Consider the following 25283-nt stretch of genomic DNA (forward strand, 5'->3'; position numbering starts at 1 on the left):
AGCCGGGACCTCTGACCTAATGGTGCGCGCAAACTGGCAATGACGTGTTACTAGGAGAAGCTGGGGCTACGAACTCTGTGCTAGGAGCAGAGACTGAAGTCTGGAGAGTCAGGGCGACATGTACCTAAACAGTATCCAGTATCTGATGTTTAGAGAACATGTTGATAGAATCTAAAAGTTATCGGGGTAAAGGCGAACAGACTCTAAGACTGGAGCATGCATTATTCTACATGTAGTGCGTGATGAAGAATATTAAATGAGCATTAATACAGTATTTCTCCAACATGGAGACGTAAAGGCTGGACAATGACGGGAACTATTGATGCAGTTCAGTAGCTTAGGAATGCAGAGAAGGAGGGCTGAACTGATAACTGGAATCATAACATACTCTTGGCAGACTCAGAGGCAGAGCCAGGCTGAGCCGGGCACTGCGAGGCAGGAAGTAAGTGAAGGGTCGAGGATACAGGTGGGGGCTGTATCGCTCCTCAGCGAGGCTTCAGGAGACAGGAGCTGAATCTGGTGTCCAGGCCCTTTTGAGGCCTAGAAACGGGGACTTTACAATGGAATAACGTGCACACTGAGAAACGTGGCAACGTAGCTTTACATAAGCCTGATATTCGTAGTATTCACGAGAACTGGAAACTGACATACTAGAGGTGGACACAACTGTAATTGCGTCATTAATCGAACATGGGAAATACATATGCATATTAATCATGCACAGATAACATATGATGGAGGACGCGTAGGGACACAGAACATGGCAAAATTTACTTTTCCACATTCCCTCCTTGTCACTACGTTTCCTTCAGGAAACATCAATATTCATGATACCATCTATCATTTCATACAGTATCATTTGCTCGTCTCGAATTTTCTTGGAACGGGATTCAGAACGGGGCTTGGGACTAGGAATACAAGAGGTAGCACAAATGCCGCAAATCGCAGGGCCACATTGTATACAGAGGCAGCAGCTGAATATGATCGCTACTGCAATACCTAGAAAGGACAAGACTTTCCATCCCCAAGCGGAAATTATATTCCAGAACCAACCGGACCATGTCCAGGTGCCTGGATCTTGGTGTAACAGGTGGGCAATTTTATGGAGTCTGGTTATAGCTGAATAAACAGACGGCGCGTTATTTGGAATGAAAATGCAGCAACTAGATCCGATGACTCTACAGGCCCCGCCCCTATCGGCCAATATGACGTCAAGGACGAGACGATTCTGGAGCACGACAATTCTCATAAAGGATTGTTCTTCGGTTAAATTACTTAGAGCAGAAGTAGTCTCAATCACTACTGCTTCGAGTGTTCTGGTTAATCTACGTATCAGTTTACTATTCACGACTGTACCTAAATAAGGGAAGACACCTTTATTGATATCTATATATTGTTCTAGAGCAGTTTCAGTATAGTCGACAATCGGGAGGTTTCTCTTGTGTCTAGTATGTACTAGGTGGGAATTTCTATGATAATCAGATGGGGCTAGGAAAACAGGTGGCAGTAAGAAGGCAATGTAACAGGTTCCCTCCCAATCGAGGGGCAGACGAACATATGCGGTCTGACCACAAATAAAATAAGAATGACGTGAAGCTTTGAAAATAGATTTCCCACTGTCACTGTACTTGACAATAGTAGTACAATCGCTATGTCCTACATGTACGGAACCATTATTTCGGACACATAATTCACCTTTGACTGGTAGTACTGAAATAGCAGGTAAGTCTGGAGTAGTATCAGACTGAACATTCAGGACCATGAAATTCGAAGAATAATTACCTAAATTATAAACTTCATTCTCTAGATCTAACCCTGTTCTGTGGGGAAGACCTTGCTTGTCTGGGAAACATGTACTGTTAAGAAAAGACATATCTGTTAAAGATGACGTTAACGTGGACCATGCTCCACACGAACCATTATGGGAAAATGGATAAGGAAAGAGTGGCAGAACTCCCTTCGGGGTCTGGAAAGGGGGGAGTCGACCACACACCCAACAATTTGTGGCATTGCTGGTCTGGTGTGAATAATGTAACATGCGGATAAAGGAATTGTTACGCATAGCGATGCGGTAAGAGAGTTCATGAGGAGGCAGATCACTAAACGTGTGCTCTACTGTAGCATTGGAGGACTTATTTACATGAGAAACTGGAAAATACAGGTAAAATGCATAACTGGTGCAGGAAATCATAATACTGAGAAATAATATGAAACATAGAAAAACGATACATCGGATTGAGTTTTGACTAACTCTCTCACTATGGGGGTCTATTTTATACATGTCAGAAACCGGTCTAACCGTTTCACCTAGGGGAGGACTTAGACAATCAAACTGGCTGACTTATTTTACTAGACCTTAACTTGAGCTTATACTCCTGTTGTGGAGTTTTCTCTAACAGGGAGGGTGCAGTATCATTGTCTTTTGCGGGACAGTCCTTAAGAATAGTACTTTGGCAGTCCTTTAAATCCGGGGAAATGTTCTTTGAGACTGGCTTCAATCCATAAAAATTTTTAATATGCGAAAGATGCACCCAGCCTTTGCGTCCCTCCAACTTCACGGCTGTACGGGTGGCGAGGAGGACCTGTCGGGGCTCCTTCCAGCGAGGCTCCAGTGGACTTGAGCGATCGAAATTTCGCACTAGGACCATGGATCCGGGAACGATTTCATGCGGTGCCACCTCGGTATTGTCTGGAAATGCGGCGGCAACCTGTGAACGACAAGAGTTGAGGGCAGACATCAAGGAAGCTAGGTAATCTGTCAGCATATTACTTGAAACATCGGTAATACTTCGAGGTCTAGGTGTACCCCACATGTTAGGGGGGCGGCCGAAAACGACCTCATACGGGGACAGGCCTGATCTGGAATGTGCGACCATGCGCATATAGAACAAAGCGACTGGCAGAGCTACTAGCCAGTCCACACCTTTCTCTTGACAAACCTTTGCAATTCGGATTTTCAGGGTCTGATTATGTCTCTCTACGAGACCGGCTGCTTCAGGATGGCGTACACAATGGAACTTCCACTGGTACCCTAACAAAAGGGACACGTGTTTCATGAGTTCAGATGAGAATGGCTGGCCGTTGTCAGAATATACGACTCTAGGGAGTCCGTAACGGGGGAAGAACTCACGAACCAACTGCTTGGCAGTGGTCGCGGCTGTGTAATCTGGAACTGGATATGCCTCCGTCCATCTGGACAAAGCGCATACAACTACAAGGACATACTTGAAACCTCGACATCGCTCCATCTGAATGTAATCCATCTGGAGGACTTCAAAAGGGTGGTCAGGGGGCTGGAATCCACCTTGTTCCACCGGAACACTTTTACCTGGATTAAACTGACAACATATCATACAGGTACGGACTTTCTGCTTGGCTGCAGCTCGTAAATGCTTGTTGAACCAAATGTTCTGGATACTGTCTAACATAGCTTTCTCTCCTAGATGTGCTGGACTATGTGCGGTATTAATAATGACTTGAACCATAGAGTCGGGGAGAAACCATGTGGCTCTACCCTTCGTTACCCATCCCTGATCTGTCTGGACCCCTCCTTGTTCGGACCATTTCTTGATTTCATCGGGAGCAGCATGTAACTGGATATCTATGACATCTTGAGTAGGGTCCTTAACTGTCATGCATGTAGTCGGATCTGGAGTGTGCGTCTGTGTCTTATTAACTGGAATGTCTGGTGTCTGTGCTGTAAGCTTGGCTGTGCGATCTGCTAGATCATTACCTTGGGAAATAATGTCAGTAACTTTCGTATGTGCTTTGCACTTCATGATAGCAATGGATGTCGGTAAATGTATGGCATCTAACAGAGCCTGAATAAGGAGACCATGCTGAATCTTGGTTCCATGAGAAGTCATGAAACCTCTCTCTTGCCAGAGCACTCCGAAGTCGTGTACAACTCCAAATGCGTAACGTGAATCGGTGTAAACATTAACTTTCAGGTTCTTGGCGTGTATGCAGGCTTGAGTCAGAGCAACTAGCTCTGCTGCTTGAGCAGACAGGGTGTCAATACGGTGTGTTTCAATAACTTCAGTGTCAGTAGTCACTGCATACGCGGCTACTAGTTCTCCTGTACTAGTTCTCATGCATGAACCATCCACATAAAGTGTCAGGTCGGGATCTGGTAATGAAATATCTGTCAGATCTTGTCTTGGCTTTGTCATGATGTTAACTACTTCCACACAGTCGTGTGTGGCAGAATTCGAAGTAACTGATGGTAACAATGTAGCAGGATTTAAAACGTTGCAGCGTCTGATTTCTATGTGTGGCTGGAACAGTGTCAATTCATAACCTGTTAAACGTGCAATTGTCAAGTGCTGAGTTTGTGTTCGGTTTAAAAGAACTTCCACGGAGTGTGGAACTTGTACTGTCAAGGAATGTCCTAATACTATGGAATCACTTTGTCTGATAGCTAGTGCTGTGGCTGCAACTGACTTGAGGCACGCAGGCAGAGCCTGGGCTACAGGATCTAATGTGCTCGAAAAATAAGCACAGGGCTTGTATTGTCCTGCTTGATCTTGTGTGAGGACAGATAATGCTGTACCTTCGCGTTCAGTGACAAAAAGTGTAAAAGGCTTACTGTAGTTCGGTGTAGCTAGAACTGGAGCTTGACATAGGGCTTTCTTTAACTCATTAAAACTAAGTGTATGTTCAGATGTCCAAGGGAGGACAGTCGATACGGCTGCCTCCTGTGTCGTTAACTGTATCAGTGGCTTGGCTAGAAATGCATACTGAGGAATCCATTGTCTGCAATAAGAAGTAAGGCCGATAAAAGCACGTACCTCCTTCTGGGTCTTGGGCTGAGGAAGACTCGCTATTAACTGGATTCGGTCTGGTGTCAACTGCCTACCCCTCTTGGACAGTAAGTGTCCTAAGTAGACCACTTGCTGGACACAGAATTGAAGTTTCGAAGGGGACACCTTGTGTCCCATCTCGGCTAGGAAATACAAGACTGTAAGTGATGCTCGCTCGCAAGCACGTACAGAACGGGCTGTGATCAGGAGATCATCGACATACTGGAGCAGGGCAGTGTCAGTTGGCATGTGAATGTTGTCTAGTTGTCTCTTGAGTGCTTGACTATAAATACTAGGACTTTCTGTGAAACCTTGAGGAGCTCGTGTGAACATATAGCTCCTTCCATTTAAACAAAATCCGAAAAGAAACTGGCTGTCTGGATGAATGGGAACACTAAAAAATGCGTTCTTGAGGTCTATGACTGTAAAAAATGAGGCTTCGGAATCAATGACTGTCAACAGGGAAGAGATATCTGGGACAACTGGATACTGAGGAATAATACATTTATTAAGTTCTCGTAGGTCAATCACTAAACGATATACTGGAGGTGCATTTGGATCAGTACGTTTCATAACAGGAATGATCGGAGAATTACATACATTGGAGTCAGTTTCTACAACCACTCCTTGCGCGATGAGCTCATCAATGATTTTGGATAAGGCTGCTACAGCCTCAGGTGGCAATCTGTACTGTCTGATTCGTGGCAGGACTACACCTGGCTTGAGAGTCACACGATGGGGTGTGATTTGCATAAAGCCAACATCAGTTGGACCTTGCGCCCATAGATGCTGCGGAACATTAGACAATCTGGGATCAAAATCTCGTAATACATAGTGACCCTTGAAGTCACGTAGGAACAATCGTATTCCCTCTGGGGAACAGCATATAACTGCACCTAATTCTTTCAGTGTTTTAATGCCTAATAGATTTTCTGGACATGACTTAGTAAGTAACAGGTCAGTAGTGCGGGACAATGGACCTACTTCTAGAGTAACTGGCTTTGAAATTTCATTTACAATAGGTTTTCCTGAAAATCCAAGGGAAACATTTCTTGAGCCTGAGAGCGGAGCCCCTGGAACTTCGGCGTGACTTATAGTGGTCCTACTTGCCCCTGTATCAATCAAAAACTTTCTGTCTTTCCCTAATACTTGACTATGAACATAGGGACCTTCTTGATCTACAGGTATCTCGATGAGAGGCAAGCCTACCTCCCTCTCTAGGCTGTTTCATGAATATGGCTGATACTCTGGATACTCAGACTGTGCATACTGGTACATCTGCTGTGTAACATGCTGTGTTGCAGCAATAGGCTGCGGTACAGTAACTGTCTGTGGTGCATTCTGTGGCTGAGAAGTCTGTGTAACTTGTTCTTGTCTCGGCGGACGTGGTCTTTCTTTAGTCTTACCGGTAGCTATGTTGTGTTTCAGAACTGCACACTCGTTTATAAAATGACCTGGCTGTTTACAATAATTGCAGTTTCCTTTAACGGGAGCTGCAGGATGACTGGCTTGATTCGGACCCCTTTTCTGACTGTCTTGAGGAACAGATTGTGCAACTAGTACTTTCATTTTCGTGTCTTTCATACGTTTTCTCTCATGTTCTTGTTCTTCTCTGATTCTATTCTGGTGATATTGAAGCATCTGTAACATCTGGGACGGGGTATTAGCTTGCCAGGTACTTTCGACTTTCAAAACTCGGTTTTTAATTTGTGGACTTGAATTCTCGACTAGTTTAGTAACAAAAAGATGAGGGTACGACTCGCTACTTGTCTTGAGGCCACTGTTTATGGTAAAACATTTCTCAAATCTGGAATAATAATCACTAATATCTTCGTCTTGTTTCTGTTTACAGGCTGAGATTGCATCCCAGTCTTCTTTTCTAGTTGTCAATAACCTAGGCAAAACTTGTATTAACAGTTCTGGTAATTCTTTACATTTATCTCCAAGACCGGTACCTGGTACTCGTGCCTTGTCTTCAGCTTCTAGAACTGCCCAATCGATCTTTTTCTCTCCCACCTCCCATTCTTTTTCCTTGAGTTTCTCATATACCCCTGCGGGCAACAGGACTTTTAACATTTTAATAATATCTGGATACGTGTATTCTCCCATACGGAGCATGTCTTTTAATTCTCGGTGGAACCCTGCTGGATCTTTATCATGACAGGGAATTAACTTTTTCATCTCTAAGAGTTCCATCTTTGTAATCGGGGTGTAAACAAACACTCGTTGCATTTCACCACCCTCTGTCTTAACTGGATGCACTTCTCGTAACGGATTCTGTCTGTCTATGTAAAAGGGTTTACTTTCTGGGGGTGAGACATGAACAAAATGCGGGTTCAAAAACATACTATATTTGTGGCGCTGTTCTAGAATGACACTAATTAAATCGGTACCTAAACCTTTCCATCTATACTGGAGTAACTCGTTCAGGACATCGTGTAACGGACCTGGATCAGAATGTTGACCCTCATACAATGTAATGAGGTACTGGATCATATACATACCCACCAGTCGCTGCTCGGCTGGGGGCAATTTCAGAAACATTTGTGCCACTATTTCGTCTGGAAAAGTGGTAGAATCAGTAATCCATCGGACTGCTGATCGGACTAGTTCTTGTTCATGCATGGTACTTAACTCACTATAACCGATTCGTGATTTCAGAATGTGATCGGTAGCTTGAAATACTTGTTCCAGAGAACCTTGTTCTGGTGCTGGATGATGAAAAATTGACTTGTGTTCTAGGCGCAAATGGCGATCTGGAAATCTAGATTTTCCTACATACGCTATTCTGTCGGGATTCTCGTCCTCTACCTCTTCTGTAGAAGAGTCATTTTCTTTCTCGCTTACTTGTGCTTCTTTACGTTGTTCGTGTACCCTTATTATTTCTTTACGGATTTTCTTGTACATACTCTCTATACTACTGATAGTCTTGTGCTTACCCTCGGCTATATTATCACTCCACCTTGTCAGGATTTTCATTTCGGCTCGATCTTTGGTCGGATAATCTTGTTCCCTTATTAGACAATTAATCAGAAATTTTAATATCATGAGCTGGACTTCAACTTTTCTTTGGCACATGACGTCACTAATACTTTCTGGATCATTCCCTGTACGGATGAAACGATATATTCTGTCTAGATCTTCTTTCATGTCTGGTAGGGTAACTAGATACTCGGTCACTTTTCTCACGCGTAATGAATATAAAACCATACTATCCTCGCCTGGGACTGGATCATAGCCACATTCGGTAAGGGCTTTTCTTATTTCTGCAACAGACTGATACCTGGGCGTACGCTGTGACGCTTGTGCATGTAATTCGGCTAACGTTAAACGCTTGTGTGGCGGCGGGGTTTGAGGAGGACCTCCCCCTGCGGCCCCTAAACTAGAGTCGTCTACTGATGCTCTTCGTCCTGGTAGAGTGGGAAATGGAAATGTAGGCTGGACTTGTATGGCGGGCTGGACCGGGGGTACCGTAACAGGTACTCCGGTGTCTGGAGGAGCGGGAAGTGCCTGATTTACAGGGACTGGCGGAGTAGTAACAGGATTTGCATATTCTGGGACTGTGTCGTCCAAATAGGACGAGATGAAAATATCAGCTGCGGTCGGTTTGTGACGTAGCTTGGTCGGAACTAATGGTGGCGGGAAATTACTGGATGCCTCCGGGGTCGCTTTTGGCAAGCCCTCGGCAAGAAGAGGATACATACCCTTAATAAGAGCATGCCTCTGTCTGTCTGACTGTTCGGTTTTAACTCGTTCACCAATCTCGATTAATTCCCTTTCTTGGGCTCGTTCCAAGGATTCTCTACTTAATTCTGACTTTCTGATTTCTTTTTCGGTTCTTTTATGAGATTCTTTGCGCCATAACTCGATGGCATCTTTCTGTGACTGTCTGGCTTTCTTTTTCCATAATGCTTCTTCTACTCTCATGATGCACTCGGCATCCCATGTACCCGATACGGGCCATCTATACTTTTCTTCTAACTGTTTGGTATACTCTACCCATAAATCTAGATATAGTATGGCGCTTATGCCATGCTTCTGGTACATGAAATGACCTGGATTGTCCCTAGGCGGGACAGGAACTGCTGCTTCTAGCAGACCTTTTCTGGTTTTTAACTGACGCAGTTTTGAAAAGAGTGGCATGACTGAACTATAATCTGGACACAATACGATACACAATAAACACGAGAATCACTTCGCACTCATACCACGACATTAAAATACATGAAGAACATTATGAATAACAGTTCGAACAGAATACCACCTGGAATACGGAAAACAGAATACATGAATTTTCTCGAGAACAGAACTGACTAGAACAGAAACTAGATGCACTGCTGAAACAGTACGAAACTTACCGGTCTCATACAGAGACACGTCAGGACCCGTATCCACCGGAGTGGACACTTCGTTTGTGGGTCTGTGTACCACCAACCCACGGACCAGAGTCAATTAGATTGACCCTGTCTAGATACTACCCCAGTAATGGTACTCACCGGGCAGTAAGAACGGAAGGCCTCAGACTGGACGGGACTGCTTCGACGCCGGACGGACGAACTTCGGACTTCTGTTACGGATGGGCCTCCGGATACCTCGGACCTTGGACTCTCGGCTTGGGCTCTGGTCGGGACTCGCCGCGTTCCTCCACCGTCTCGTCTGGATGCTGGACCGCCTCCTCCGTCTCCTCCGTGGGCCTGAGGGATACTTAAAGCAGAAATATCTGCCGGTGCGCAGAAGAGTTCCGTCACGACTGCAGAGGGTCAGGGGGCCGGCGTGGCTTCACCGACGCGTGGGGAAAGGGCAAGTCCCTGTTCGGGCGCCATTATGTGGTAAATAAATAAATAATACCTCTATTTTTCAATGAATAAATGAATAACAGATAGCTCAATAAATAAGAGTCAAGATTCGAGGTAGTAGGAGTTTTGCAGGTTTAATACAGCATAAGGACAGGAACAGGACAACCTGCACAGGAATAGGATGGCAGCGCTGCCGGGGGCAGGATCGGAATTGGCGTGCTCACATTTAATAACAATACACGATCATATATACTAAAACAGTTGCATTACAATACATACGATAGGCGGAGCAGTGGGTGGAGCAAAGGGTGTGACGCGTAGCAGTCGCGAAAGATAAGGGTGAAAGTAGGTGTAACAGGGCGTCTACATAGACATGTGATGCAAACGTAACAGAATATGTCATGAATGGGGCGGAAACATGGAGGGGGCTACCTAAGGAGCCGGGACCTCTGACCTAATGGTGCGCGCAAACTGGCAATGACGTGTTACTAGGAGAAGCTGGGGCTACGAACTCTGTGCTAGGAGCAGAGACTGAAGTCTGGAGAGTCAGGGCGACATGTACCTAAACAGTATCCAGTATCTGATGTTTAGAGAACATGTTGATAGAATCTAAAAGTTATCGGGGTAAAGGCGAACAGACTCTAAGACTGGAGCAAGCATTATTCTACATGTAGTGCGTGATGAAGAATATTAAATGAGCATTAATACAGTATTTCTCCAACATGGAGACGTAAAGGCTGGACAATGACGGGAACTATTGATGCAGTTCAGTAGCTTAGGAATGCAGAGAAGGAGGGCTGAACTGATAACTGGAATCATAACATACTCTTGGCAGACTCAGAGGCAGAGCCAGGCTGAGCCGGGCACTGCGAGGCAGGAAGTAAGTGAAGGGTCGAGGATACAGGTGGGGGCTGTATCGCTCCTCAGCGAGGCTTCAGGAGACAGGAGCTGAATCTGGTGTCCAGGCCCTTTTGAGGCCTAGAAACGGGGACTTTACAATGGAATAACGTGCACACTGAGAAACGTGGCAACGTAGCTTTACATAAGCCTGATATTCGTAGTATTCACGAGAACTGGAAACTGACATACTAGAGGTGGACACAACTGTAATTGCGTCATTAATCGAACATGGGAAATACATATGCATATTAATCATGCACAGATAACATATGATGGAGGACGCGTAGGGACACAGAACATGGCAAAATTTACTTTTCCACATCTTAACCCTTCACTGAACACTCCCTGCACCTTAACCCTTCATCAGACACTCCCTGCACCTAAACCCTTCACCGAAGGCCCCTTAACCCTTCACCAGATACTCCCTGCACCTTATCCCTTCATAAGATACTCCCTGCACCTAAACCCTTCACCGGATACTCCCTGCCCCTTAACCCTTCACCGGACACTCCCTGCACTTTAATCCTTCACCGGACACTCCCTGCACCTAAACCCTTCACCGGAGGCCCCTTAACCCTTCACCAGATACTCCCAGCACCTTAACCCTTCACCAGACACTCCCTGCACCTAAACCCTTCACCGGACACTCCCTGCACTTTAATCCTTCACCGGACACTCCCTGCCCTTTAATCCTTCACCAGGCACTCCCTGCACCTTAACCCATCATCAGACACTCCCTGCACCTAAACCCTTCACCGGAGGCCCCTTAACCCTTCACCAGACACTCCCTGCACTTTAACACTTCACCGGGCACTCCCTGCACCTTAACCATTCACCGGACACTCCCTGCCCCCTAACCCTCCACCAGACATTCCCTGATCCTTAACCCTTCACCGGACACTCCCTGCCCCCTTAACCCTTCACTGGACACTCCCTGCCCCTTAATCCTTAACCGGACACTTCCTGCACCTTAACCATTCACCGGACATTCCCTGCACCTTAACCATTCACTGGACATTCCCGGCCCCTTAACCCTTCACCGGTCACTCCCTGCCCTTTAATCCTTCACCGGACACTCCCTGCCCTTTAATCCTTCACCGGACACTCCCTGCCCTTTAATCCTTCACCAGGCACTCCCTGCACCTTAACCTTTCACCAAACACTCCCTGCGCCTTAACCCTTCACCGGACACTCCCTGCCCCTTACCCCTTCACCGTACACTCCCTGCACCTTAACCATTCACCGGACATTCCCAGCACTTTAACCCTTCACCGGACACTCCCTGCCCCCTAACCCTTCACCAGACACTCCCTGCCCCCAAACCCTTCACCAGACACTCCCTGATCCTTAACCCTTCACCGGACACTCCCTGCCCCCTTAACCCTTCACCGGACACCCCAGGCCCCTTAATCCTTCACCGGACACTCCCTGCACCTTAACCATTCACCGGACACTCCCTGCACCTTAACCATTCACCGGACACTCCCTGCCCCTTAACCATTCACCGGACATTCCCTGCCTCTGAACCCTTCATCAGACACTTTCTGGCCCTTATCCCTTCACCGGACACTTCCTTGCCCTTAACCCTTCACCGGACACTCCCTGCCCCTTAACCCTTCACCTGACACTCCCTGCCCCTTAACCCTTCACCAGACACTCCCTGCACCTTAACCATTCACAGGACACTTCCTGCCACTTAACCCTTCATCGGACACTTCCTGCCCCTTAACCCTTCACCGGACACTCCTTGCCCCTTAACCTTTCACTGGACACTCACAGCACCTTAACTCTTCACTGGACACTCCATGCCCCTTAACCCTTCATCGGACACTCCCTGCCCCTTAACCTCTCACTGGACACTCCCTGCACCTTCATACTTTACCGGACACTACCTGCATCTTACCCCTTCACTGGACACTCCCTGCCCCTTAACTCTTTACCAGACACTCCCTGCCCTTTAACCCTTCACCATACACTCCCTCCCACTTAACCCTTCATTGGACACTCCCTGCACCTTAACCCTTCACCAGACACTCCTTGCCCCCTAACCCTTCACCAGACACTCCCTGCCCCTTAGCCCTTCACTGGACACTCACTGCACCTTGACCCTTCACGAGACACTCTCTGCCCCTAAACCTTTCACTGGACACTCCCTGCCCCTTAACCCTTCACCGGGCACTTCCTGACCCTTAAACCCTCACCGGACACTCCCTGCCCCTTAACCCTTCATCGGGCACTTCCTGCCCCTTAACCCTTCACCGGACACTCCCTGCCCCTTAACACTTCACTGGACACTCCCTGCCCCTTAACCCTTCACTGGATACTCCCTGCCCCTTAAACCTTCACCAGGCACTTCCAGCCCCCTAACCCTTCATCAGACACTCCCTGCCCCCTTAACCCTTCACCAGACACCTGCACTTTAACCCTTCACCAGATACTTCCTGCCCCTTACCCCTTCACCAGACACTCCCTGCCTCTTAACCCTTTACTAGACACTCCCTGCACCTTAACCCTTCACCAGACACTCCCTGCCCTTTAACCCTTCACAGACACTCCCTGCACCTAAACCCTTCACCAGACACTCCCTGCCCTATAACCCTTCACCAGACACCTCCTGACCTTTAACCCTCCACCAGACACTCCTTGACCCTTAACCCTTCACCGGACACTCCCTGCCCTATAACCCTTCACCGGACACTCCCTGCACCACAACCCTTCACCGGACACTCCCTGCCCCTTAACACTTCACCGGACACTCCCTGCCCTTTAACCCTTCACCGTACACTCCCTGCACCTTAACCCTTCACCGGACACTCCCTGCCCTTTAACCCTTCACTGGACACTCCCTGCACCTTAACCCTTCACCAGACACTCCCTGCCCCTTAACCCTTCACTGGACACTCCCTGCCCCTTAACACTTCACCATACACCTCCTGACCTTTAACCCTTCACCAGACACTCCTTGACCCTTAACCTTTCACCGTACACTCCCTGCCCATTAACCCTTCACCAGACACTCCCTGGCTCTTAACCCTTCACCAGGCACTCCCTGCCCCTTAACCCTTCACCAGACATTCCCTGCCCTATAACCCTTCAACGTACACTCCCTGCCCTTTAATCCTTCACCAGACACTCCCTGCCCTATAACCCTTCAACGTACACTCCCTGCCCCTTAACCCTTCACCAGACACTCCCTGCCCCTTAACCCTTCACCGTGCACTCCCTGCCCCTCAGCCCTTTACCAGATACTCCCTGCCCCTTAACCCTTCACCATGCACTCCCTGCCCCTGAACCCTTCACCAGACACCTCCTGACCTTTAACCCTTCACCAGACAATCCTTGACCCTTAACCCTTCACCGGACACTCCCTGCCATATAGCCCTTCACCGGACACTCCCTGCACCACAACCCTTCACCGGACACTCCCTGCCCTATAACCCTTCACCGTACCCTCCCTGCCCCTTAACCCTTCACCAGACACTCTCTGCCCCTTAGCCCTTCACCAGACACTCTCTGCCCCTTAGCCCTTCACCAGACACTCCCTGCCCCTTTAACCCTTCACCAGACACTCTCTGCCCCTTAGCCCTTCACCAGACACTCCCTGCCCCTTTAACCCTTCACCAGACACTCCTTGACCCTTAACCCTTCACCGGACACTCCCTGCCCTATAACCCTTCACCGTACCCTCCCTGCCCCTTAACCCTTCACCAGACACTCTCTGCCCCTTAGCCCTTCACCAGACACTCCCTGCCCCTTTAACCCTTCACCAGACACTCCTTGACCCTTAACCCTTCACCGGACACTCCCTGCCCTATAACCCTTCACCGTACACTCCCTGCCCTATAACCCTTTACCATCCACTCCCTGCCTCTTTAGCTCACTCTGGCAGGTCCCTGCTTTCTCTCTCTGTCTCTGTTTTTGCATCTTCACTCCCTCCTTTTTATGTTGACACCGGCTCACATTAAGCTCTACTCGTGTACGTCCCTCGCCCTCTTCCACTTCCCCCTCATGTTACTCCCCCACCTCTTCTCCTTCCTCTGCCGCCGGTTTCTCCTTCTGTAACTAGTCCGTCCTCTGTTTCTACTTCTAATAATAGTTTGTATCCGGCTCTTCATACCTCAGTTCTGTAGTTTTTAACTGATTTAAATAGCAGGTGTTACAATTACACAATGTATGGTTCTCAATTTACCGACCTCTGAAGGATGAACGTCTGAGCTCGTGATCCCCATGCCATAGCACCCAATATGAGTGACCTGTATTCATTATCCAGCTTTTAACTCTGCTTTGTCTTTTCTCCTACAGCAAACCCGGACTGACTTCTCCTGGGAGGGAATCAATGTGAGTAGAAACAAGGAGTCTTTTATAGCGCTTCAAAGAGCTCTCTGACGTTTCTAAGGGGCCGATTCACAGAACTAACTTAAGATAAAATCCTACATTTACTACTTTTGGTATTCACAGAAGGCATTTATTAGTAGTAAAGTTAGGATTTTGTCTTAAATATGACTTAAGTTTGACTTAAGACAAACTTAAGGCAGACTTTAGACAGACTTAAAAACTTAAGAAAGACTTAAGACAGACTTAGGACAAAATCCTAACTTAAGTCTGTCTTAAAGTTGTCTTAAGTCTGTCTTAAGTCTGTCTTAAGTTTGTCTTAAGTTTGTCTTAAGCCTGTCTTAAGTCTGTTTTAAGTCTGTCTTAAGTATGTCTTTATTTTGTCTTAGGTCTGTCTTAAGTCTGTCTTAAGTTTGTCTTAAGTCTGTCTTAAGTCTGTCTTAAGTTTGTATTAAGTTTGTCTCAAGTCAAACTTAAGAAAAAATCCTAACTTAAGTCTGTCATAAGTTTGTCTTAAGTCTGTCTTAAGTCTGTCTTAAGTCTGTCTTAAGTCTGTCTTAGGTCTGTCCTAAGTTTGTCTTATGTCTGTCTTAAGTTTGTCTTAAGTTTGTCTTAAGTTTGTCTTAAGTTAAACTTAAGAAAAAATCCTAACTACACTACTACTAAATACCTTCTGTGACTACCAAAAGTAGTAAGTTTAGGATTTTGTCTTAAGTTTGTTCTGTGAATCGGGCCCAAAGTGTTTTCCAGGTTTACTTTTACCCAACTCAGTCTTACTGAATTTACTGACCGCCGAAGGATGGAAGGCTGGGCCCGCCCTGCAGGGATTCAAACCTGCAAACTTCACTGCGCCATCCTGAGCAGTGAAGCGCTTTGATGCTCCTCCTAGCGCTAACCTGGACAGATCTCTCCTAAGGGGGGCTCACGCATTGTACAATGTCTCAGAAGATCCCAGGTTATGAATCTCGGCCTAGAGCAGGGCCAACCCCAGAGGATGGACCCCGTTGGACATCCCTACTTGCACCTGAACCGCTCCTGACTCCCCCGAGACTCACCTCGACAATGCATGGACAGTGCTTAATTTGTAAAATATTAACCACCGTCTCAAATTAAGCACTGGACAGGGCAGACAGCGGTCGGCCGACACTGTGGTTGGTCGATATTAGGAATTCAATATTCCGGTCGCACTGGAAGAACGTCATGGGGGAAGACCCGGAGCACGTGCCACGCCCCTGGCACCCCCACAAACCACACTTCACACTCCCTTCTTCTTGATACACCGATAAAACCGTAATCCCTCCATGTGCAGTCTCAGCTCAGCGGCCACGCACTGAATGAGCAGAGATCAGAGCACATTATGTGTAACCCTGGGCGTAGTTCGCGAAGTAGCGCTACGCATAGCTACGCGAAGTGCACTTTGCACTAAGCGAGCTACGCGTAGCACTATGCGAACTGCGTAGTAGCCTGTTCGCACTGTGCAAGATGCGTTTTCAATGATTGCACAGTGCGGACAAGCATCCGGCACTGTGCAATCATTGAAAATGGCATCTTGCACAGTGCGAGCTGTAGTTTTCTGCCGTTCGAGTGGATTTTTACTCAAGCGGCAGCTTTCTCAACGCAGACTGGTAGTTTCTCCTCGCGAGCGATCGCGAGCATACGCAACCGCTAGCAATGAGAAACCTGACCTCCCCGCGTTGAGAATCTAGGCGGGAGGTTTATTTTCCACGCTCGCGATTGGCAACTTGATGTTGCTGATCACGAGCGAGGAAAAAGTCTCGCTGGGATGTCATTTTGCTTTCTCGCAGTCGCCAACTTGACGTTGAGGACCGCGAGCAATCAAACAATGACCACTGCACTACACTGCGCTATGCTACGCGTGTTTGCACTGTGCTACGTGGAGTTCACTTAGTGCAAAGTCGTGGAAACTTCGCAAACTATGCAGGCGTAGCGTAGTGCTTTGCCCAGGGTTAATTATGTGCACACAGGAGGTCGGCGCGAGAAGCTGGCAGCGGTGCCAGTGAGCGGTGTGAGACACACACACCTCTGGGCAGTGTGAGACACTCTCACCTCTGGGCAATGGGAGACACTCGCACCCCTGGGCAGTGTGAGACACTCGCACCTCTGGGCAGGGTGAGACACTCGCACCTCTGGGCAGTGTGAGACACTCGCACCTTCAGGCAGGGTGAGATGCTCACACCTCTGGGCAGTGTGAGACACTCGCACCTTCGGGCAGTGTGAGACACTCGCATCCCTGAGCAGTGTGAGACACTCGCACCTCTGGGCAGTGTGAGACACTCGCACCTCTGGGCAGTGTGAGACGCTCGCATCCCTGAGCAGTGTGAGACACTCGCACCTCTGGGCAGTGTGAGACACTCGCACCTCTGGGCAGTGTGAGACACTCGCACCTCTGGGCAGTGTGAGACACTCGCACCTCTGGGCAGTGTGAGACATTCGCACCTTCGGACAGTGTGAGACACTCGTACCTCTGGGCAGTGTGAGGAGATGGCAGCGGTGGCCAGTGTGAGACACACCTTCGGGCAGTGTGAGGAGGTGGCAGCGGTGGGCAGTGTGAGGCACACCTTCAGGCAGTGTGAGGAGGTGGCAGCGGTGGGCAGTGTAAGGCACACCTTCAGGCAGTGTGAGGAGGTTGCAGCGGTGGGCAGTGTGAGGCACACCTTCGGGCAGTGTGAGGAGGTTGCAGCGGTGGCCAGTGTGAGACACACCTTCGGGCAGTGTGAGGAGGTTGCAGCGGTGGCCAGTGTGAGACACACCTTCGGGCAGTGTGAGGAGGTTGCAGCGGTGGCCAGTGTGAGACACACCTTCGGGCAGTGTGAGACACACCTTCGGGCAGTGTGAGACACACCTTCGGGCAGTGTAGGGAGGGGGCAGTGGTGGGAAGTGTGAGACACACACACCTCTGGAAAGTTTGAGACACACACCTCTGGGCAGTGTGAGACACACACACCTCTGGGAAGTGTGAGACACACACACCTCTGGGCAGTGTGAGACACACACACCTCTGGCAGTGTGAGACACTCACATCTCTGGGCAGTGTGAGACGCTTGTACCTCTGGGCATGTGAGACACTCACACCTCTGGGCGGTGTGAGACACATAGACCTCTGGCAGTGTGAGACACACACACCTCTGGGCAGTGTGAGACACTCGCATCTCTGGACAGTGTGAGACGCTTGCACCTCTGGGCATGTGAGACACTCGCACCTTCGGGCAGTGTGATACACTTGCACCTCTGGGCAGTTTGAGATGCACACACCTCTGGCAGTGTGAGACGATCACACCTCTGGGCAGTGTGAGACACTCGCATCTCTGGACAGTGTGAGACGCTTGCACCTCTGGGCATGTGAGACACTCGCACCTTCGGGCAGTGTGATACACTTGCACCTCTGGGCAGTGTGAGATGCACACACCTCTGGCAGTGTGAGACGATCACACCTCTGGGCACTGCGAGGAGATGGCAGCGGTGGGCAGTGTGAGACACTCCTTCGGGCAGTGTGAGGAGCTGGTGTTAATATAGGTGAATGCAATGTCACTGTACGCCATAATGTATGTACACGTAACAATGTCAATACTAGTAAATATGATGTCGATGTGAGCCATGTACAAATGTACGCATAATTATGTTAATATCTGTAAATGTGATATCAATGACTGTTATGTTATATGTACAGGTAATAACGAACTCGTATCATTACAGGGGAAATCCCGATCGGCCCCACAGATAGGAAGCTGCATAACAACAAGTCCGAGGAGATTGGCCCCATTAAAACACGTTTGGCCAAAGGTGCGCACGATCCCAAAATATCACAAAGTCAGATGCCACATGTAGTTGGGAACACTCAGCCAATCAGAACACAGCATGCACACTACACGCATTGCTCAACATCTGGATACACATACACTGGCCATACTAGTGCTCCATAAAGTCGAGAGCCCCCTGTGTCCCCCTTATCAGAGGGTTGAATTTATGGTTCATGACGAAGCCTGCATTTGCGTGCTGTACAAGAATGTGTAATCAGTTTATTGTACGTCAAGGACTGTATAGATTGCTGGCCAAAACCTCTGTACATTGAGACAGTATTCAGACACGACTCCCGTCCGCTGCGTTTAATGAAACCAACTAGTTTCTGTTTTGCCAAACGCCTCTTGTCTTTTCATTGTTTCAAAGTAAATTCATATCCAAGCAACACTAGCAACGGTGGGCTGTGTGAAATACTCGCATCTTTGGGCAGTGTGAGGAGTTGATAGTGTTGAAAAGAGAGTGAGACGCTTGCACGATTGGGCAGTGTAAAGAGAGGGTGCTTGTGAACAGTGTGAGATTATCACAGTTTGCATCAGTGTAAGGAGAGGGCAGTGTGGGACACTTGCAGCACTGGGCAGTGTACGGATAGGGCAGTGTGGGGCAATTGCACCACTGGGCAGTGTACGGAGAGGGCAGTGTGGGACACTTGCACCACTGGGCAGTGTACGGAGAGGGCAGTGTGGGTCAATTGCACCACTTGGCAGTGCAAGGAGATGGGAGATAGCATTAGGGCAGTGTAAGGAGACGGGAGATAGCATTAGGGCAGTGTAAGGAGACATGAGATAGCATTAGGGCAGTGTAAGGAGACGGGAGATAGCATTAGGGCCATGTGATTTGTACAAGACAGGGGTCTGTCCGAGTCCACAGAAAAATCCTGATGATGTCTCTGCCCACCCCTGGATTAAACCTGATTCCTGATATTGGGTGGTCAGTTTAGTTGTGGTCCAAAGTGCAACAAGCGCAGATAGTTTGGTCATTTTGAGGTCACCAGCCACACTAGATACCTTATTTAAGGGTCATAATCGAGAAAGCAATGCAGCAAACCGGGAAAATGAAAAGGTTTATAAGCATCAGTTTTATTTCTAAAAGGGAATATTGATATAAAGCATCCCTTTTTATAGGACTGTGATTCTGCAAATACCTCACACACAGTGAAAGTGCCCTGCTCCTAGCTGTCAGCACTCACATGTAAAGAAAGATTGTTGAGTTTCCTGGAAGACACCAGGAGAGCGGGATGACAAGGCAGGACGGCTCAACTCCTGAAGCCATGCTGAAGGCTTTGGTGCTGGGACTAAATTCAGGTGCCACCCCACAGAAGCCGATCAAAGGACCTCATGTCGGGAAGCACTAAACCTGTACGCTGGATCTAACGGGAGTGATGCACTCTTCCAAAACAGACCACACACAGTAAGAATATGTTGGACAGAGGCAGAAGGGGACTGGGATAAGAGAGAAACCCGCAATGCTGGCTGTTGGACAGTAGCAGTAGGGGGAAAGGGGACTGGGATAAGAGAGAAACCTGCAATGCTGGCTGTTGGACAGTAGCAGTAGGGGGAAAGGGGACTGGGATAAGAGAGAAACCTGCAATGCTGGCTGTTGGACAGTAGCAGTAGGGGGAAAGGGGACTGGGATAAGAGAGAAACCTGCAATGCTGGCTGTTGGACAGTAGCAGTAGGGGGAAAGGGGACTGGGATAAGAGAGGAACCTGCAATGCTGGCTGTCATCCCTCAAACTCGTCCCTCTGAGGGCACTGGCAGCTGCGGGTCAGGACGGGGATCGTCAGTCAACAAAAGGCACCTAGTAAGCTGCTGTGACTGTCCCTCATCTAACCTGAATATTGAACAGGATAAACTTTAAAAGTATCTCTGAGTAATCCATTTTCTGTGTTCTTGAGATGAATCTGACTTTCCAAAAAACTGATGCCTAACAAGATGCAAGTAAGTGTTACTGTCTTCACTAACCCTCCTTTTCTAGCGGCACAATGACTATCTGGAGCTTCGTAAACATGCGCCTTCTGATACTGGATGGTTTATATTCTAACGTGTCTCTTTCACAATTGAAAAGTCAATGATAACGCATGTGCACATATCATAAGTAATCATAAACTTGATGTCAGAATCTTCCTTTTCCTTCAATGAAAACAAGCCTATAAGCCATCCTAAAACTCTTAAATTATAGTTCGAAGGTTGTTTTCTTCATCACTGGCCTGCATTCAGACTGTTCTTGTGCAGAAGTTTCCTGTCTACATCAACACGGTAGCACACTAGCCTTGGAAGGACGCTATCTACAAGCAACGGGAGAGTTTACTAGTGCACCCCAAGCAATGCTCGTGGTCGCACCCTGGATGTGACCGATAACCCTAAAGTTGTTAATATATATATCCTCGAATGGAGGCGCACTCTGCACCAGGCAACATTTACATTTATTATGCAGCAAACACAGAAAGGCACACTAGAAACATCAGGCCAGAAGCGTTTCGGTTTTGCCCGCCCTTGTTCACTGGCTGAGGTTTCGTAACAAGCAATACATCAAAGTCACTAATGGGCTCATTAAATACAGTTCCACCCCAGGTGGGTAATAGTGCATGATCCTTTTTGCCGTCCTGTGACAAAATACGATACTCCCCCTGCATGGATTCGCTGTGCCAAGCCTCAATTCAATCAATCAGGGGGTTTAACGCAAGCTACTCACCGAGAGGATCTGAAGGCACTGGGGGGGGGGGGGGGTCAGCTACGGTTCAGCCAAAGAGCCAGGTCTCAAGGCTCTTCCTGAAGGTGTGCAGAGTAGGGGAGTGTCTGATGTTGACCGGGAGCTCGTTCCAGGTCTTGAGGCTCTTCCTGAAGGTGTGCAGAGTAGGGGACCGTCTGATGTTGACTGGAAGCTTATTCTAGACTTTAGCTGCAACATTTGAGAAGGCTAGTCCACCTGCTCTGGTTCTGCAGATGGGCGTGGTTTCTGCTAGGGTGAGGTCGGCAGAGCGAAGGTTCATTTTGGGTACACGGAAGGAGAATCTTTCATTGAGGTATTCAGGCTGGACTGCTCCGATGAGGCACAGGGTCAAGACTGATTTGCCTATGGCTGGGTCTGAACTTGGGGTGGCGAAGTGAGCTAAAGAACAAAGATGGATTAAAGCCAGATCAGTGACTGGGGGTGAGCCCATGAAAAGTTTCAGCACTCCGTCCATCATCCCCTTTGGTATCGCTTTGTTCGCCCTAAATTGGCAGGGTATGCCCAGACGTGGGTCCCTTGCTCACTTTGCCACTGGATTCAAGCTGGCCTGGCTGATGAGGGGTGATTAGCAAGAAACTGGTCCCAGGATGTTTGTTTCCGGTCCAGGGACGACATGGCTTGGCAGTTTCGGGCTGGACTGTTCCCATGAGGCACAGGGTCAGACTGATTTGCATATGGCCATGTCTGAACTGGGGTGGCAGAGTGGGCTAAAGAACGGTGATGGATTCAACTCAGAACCGTGACTGGGGGTGTCTGAAAAGTGTCAGAGCTCCGTCCACCATCTCCTTGTGTTTGAAATAATTTAGTTAGCCGTGCCACGTGATTTAATTCTCTTGTACCGTATAATTCCAGTAGCCATGCTGATACTGTGTACAGAGCAATTCTTAAATAAGGACTTGCTTATTCACTGTGCTTTGTGTTATGGGCTAGGACTTGAGGGCATTTTAAATCCACAAGCCACTATTACGCACTGCGCCACACGAAGTCAATTGTTCGACTCCCGACTCACACAATTAGGCATCTGCAGTGATCTCATTAACCAATCGAGGTTTCACAACATAAAAGAAAGTGTTCCCAATGATTAGTTCATTTTTCATTTATGGTATGTGCATTATTTTATGTGCAGATGTCTAAAGCTAAATACAAAGTTTTTACTGTAAATGTTGTACTTTTTAGCCACTTAGCCAAGTCTTTGGGCCTGCCACCAGGGCGCCAAGAGGCACAGTTACCATAAATTTTATGCACTTTACCAGATTGATGTAGATGAATACAGCCTGGAAACGAAAAACAAACAGGCCATCTTCATTTGCAAACAATTATAAAGACAAGTATAAAGAATACAGCCACGTACCCCCGGGGGGGACGCCCCACAGTTTAAAGACCTCGGCTCTCACAGCTTTAAAGAGTCGTTTATAGTAACGTAGACAATTGACGCAACAGCTGTCACCAGATCTCATGTGATCAAAAATAGTGTTTTCAGGAGCACTACAGTGAGGGGCTCTGCCTCTGCCCAGATGTTGGTTCATCTGGTGACAGGTTTTGATTTATAAGGAGAGGCCTCTGTTTGTATGGTCACCCCCAGGATTTTGGACTGATGCTGCTGGTTTTTCGACTCTGAGAGTGGACCGAGGCCGCTAACTGAACCTCAGGGCCGGTGCACTTACCCTTAAACTGATATATCGAGTTGCCTTCTTCCCAATTGGCTGCGCTCGCGGGCCTTTAAATCTCTAGTAAATGGTACCCGGGGCCCCAGGGCATGTAAGTTAGAGGGTCCCCCAGGGACAGCAGCAGGGGTTGTGCCACCCTGGATGGGACACGTGTAGAACAAGACCCCCAGCCCGCCATTTGCAGGCTGGAAGAGCAGTTTTAGCTGCTGGCCCCGACGTCACCATTTAAAGCACTGGCAAAGCCAGACTTCCCCCGGATCTATGTGTGAGTCACCCCTGTGGCAGGCCTAGCGAGTGCAACATATGTCATGGGCAGGACACGGTTTTAACATGCTCTAACAGTAAAAACACAAAACTTTTGTTTTTACTGTGGAAAAGCGTTGCCGTCCAATTGGCGAATGCAGAGTTACACGCTGACCCTTCAGCTGTGCTAACGCAGTAGTGGCGTGACCAAAGTGCGTCATCGAAGGTATAAAACAACTTGTCGCATTAAGCCTGGCTTGATTCTTAGGTTAAAATGAATGTAACAAGTTGCAGTGTGCAACTCAAGCAAAGTTGCCACTTTGCTGCCTTCAGTCGCTGTGCCCACACTGGTTGCACACGGGGTCCTGTCGCAGACACAGCTTTCTGCCCTCCTGGGGAGACGTGCTAACAGCTCTCAGGGAAGGATACGATAGGGGCCTGCTCTGGAAGGAGGTCTCACCTCCCTCCTACAGGAAGCCACACGGGTGTTGGCCAAAAGGCGAGCTTTACATGAGACGCAAATGGTTACACCTGGGAGAGGGGCTGTTCCATTGTTCACGCAGACAGGCCGGCACTTGGGAAGGAGAGGGGCAAACCAAACAGATTGATTTTCAGGGGCGTGTAGCCCCCTTGGTAGCCGCACCTCTGGGTTGGGCTACGGAGCTCCACACATCGGGAGAGGGGCCCTCTCATATTGGAAGTGGGCAGAATGGTCCATTCCTGGGTAGTCAGATGCCACACTTCAAAGGAAGTGGTCATCAGGTGGGAGGGAACCTGGTATCCCATTGGCTACCAACGTCATCGTGCCACTGATCTTTTTCATTGTGGTGTCTAAAGATAAAAGATACTTAAAAACACAGGGCCCGATTCACAGAATGAACTTAAGACTGAATCCTAAACTTACTACTATTTTGGTATTCACAGAATTAACTTACTACTTTTGGTATTCACAGAAGTAAGGATTTTGTCTTAAGGTTGTCTTAAGACAAACTTAAGACAGACTTAAGACAAACTTAAGACAGACTTAAGACAGACTTAAGACAGACTTTAGGCAAAATCCTAACTTAAGTCTGTCTTAAGTTTGTCTTAAGACAAACTTAAGACAAAATCCTAACTTCTGTGAATACCAAAAGTAGTAAGTTCATTCTGTGAATTTCAAAAGTAGTAAGTGCATTCTGTGAATACCAAAAGTAGTAAGTTCATTCTGTGAATTTCAAAAGTAGTAAGTGCATTCTGTGAATGCCAAAATAGTAGTAAGTTTAGGATTGAGTCCTAAGTTCATTCTGTGAATCGGGCCCATTGTCTATTTTTAGGTCGAGCATTTGAGACCTCGTGTATATACTTTAGTATATACTTATATATGTATTTACTTTGTGGGCTCTGAAGATCAGACCTAGGACGTGTCTGCTTCTGCATAGGGACTTTATTTTCTGTTCAACTGCCTCTATTTAACTGTCTTGATAGCAAACGACCAGCAGAGGTCAGTAAAATACCAGAATCACTTTAGGATCCTGTATATTCCAGTCCATAGAAATTGCCTTCCACGAGCACCCGTAGACAATATTTTTTTCAAATCTTGTATTTTCAGAGTTATGACCACTGAAGGCCCTGATTTTATATTAAAAACAGAGCTTTGGACTACACCATTTTCTGCTGAAAGGCAATATTTATCTCCATGTGTTCCTATACCAAGCGTGTCACGCAGTTTGGTGCTCACTTTCCCTCCATGTGTAGATGTTTCAGCTCCCAGGCTAATGTGCTGAATAGCTAAACACAAATAAGGTCTGAAAGGCGAAACCGATTGCATTGCATATGCTTGTTATAATTTTATGTTGGATCTCTTTGGTATCTTGCCGACATTGTTTTGGTGTTGTGTAAACACTTTACAGTTGCTCCTCTGTGTAAGCCTTGCTGCTCAGAGCCACAGCTACCTCGGGTTGAGCTGAGGGTTTGACAAACGAGAACTACGGGTTCTAATGGGGTTGGTAGGTGCA

General features: G+C 47.8%; 1 protein-coding gene across 2 annotated transcripts in view; it reads left to right on the plus strand.

The window, feature by feature from the left end:
- FAM131B (family with sequence similarity 131 member B) overlaps positions 1–25283 on the plus strand; it is a 100481-nt gene that overhangs the window by 15253 nt on the left and 59945 nt on the right. The window contains exons 2-3 of one of the 2 annotated variants that reach the window (XM_078651246.1): positions 14801–14836; positions 18545–18631. In XM_078651246.1, the coding sequence (XP_078507372.1) occupies positions 14801–14836; positions 18545–18631 (123 nt within the window). The remainder of the gene's footprint in view (positions 1–14800; positions 14837–18544; positions 18632–25283) is intronic. The other variant, XM_078651247.1, reaches the window with a different exon arrangement.

Source organism: Lissotriton helveticus, chromosome 7 (genome assembly GCF_964261635.1).
Source record: "Lissotriton helveticus chromosome 7, aLisHel1.1, whole genome shotgun sequence".
Classification (NCBI taxonomy): domain Eukaryota; kingdom Metazoa; phylum Chordata; class Amphibia; order Caudata; family Salamandridae; genus Lissotriton; species Lissotriton helveticus.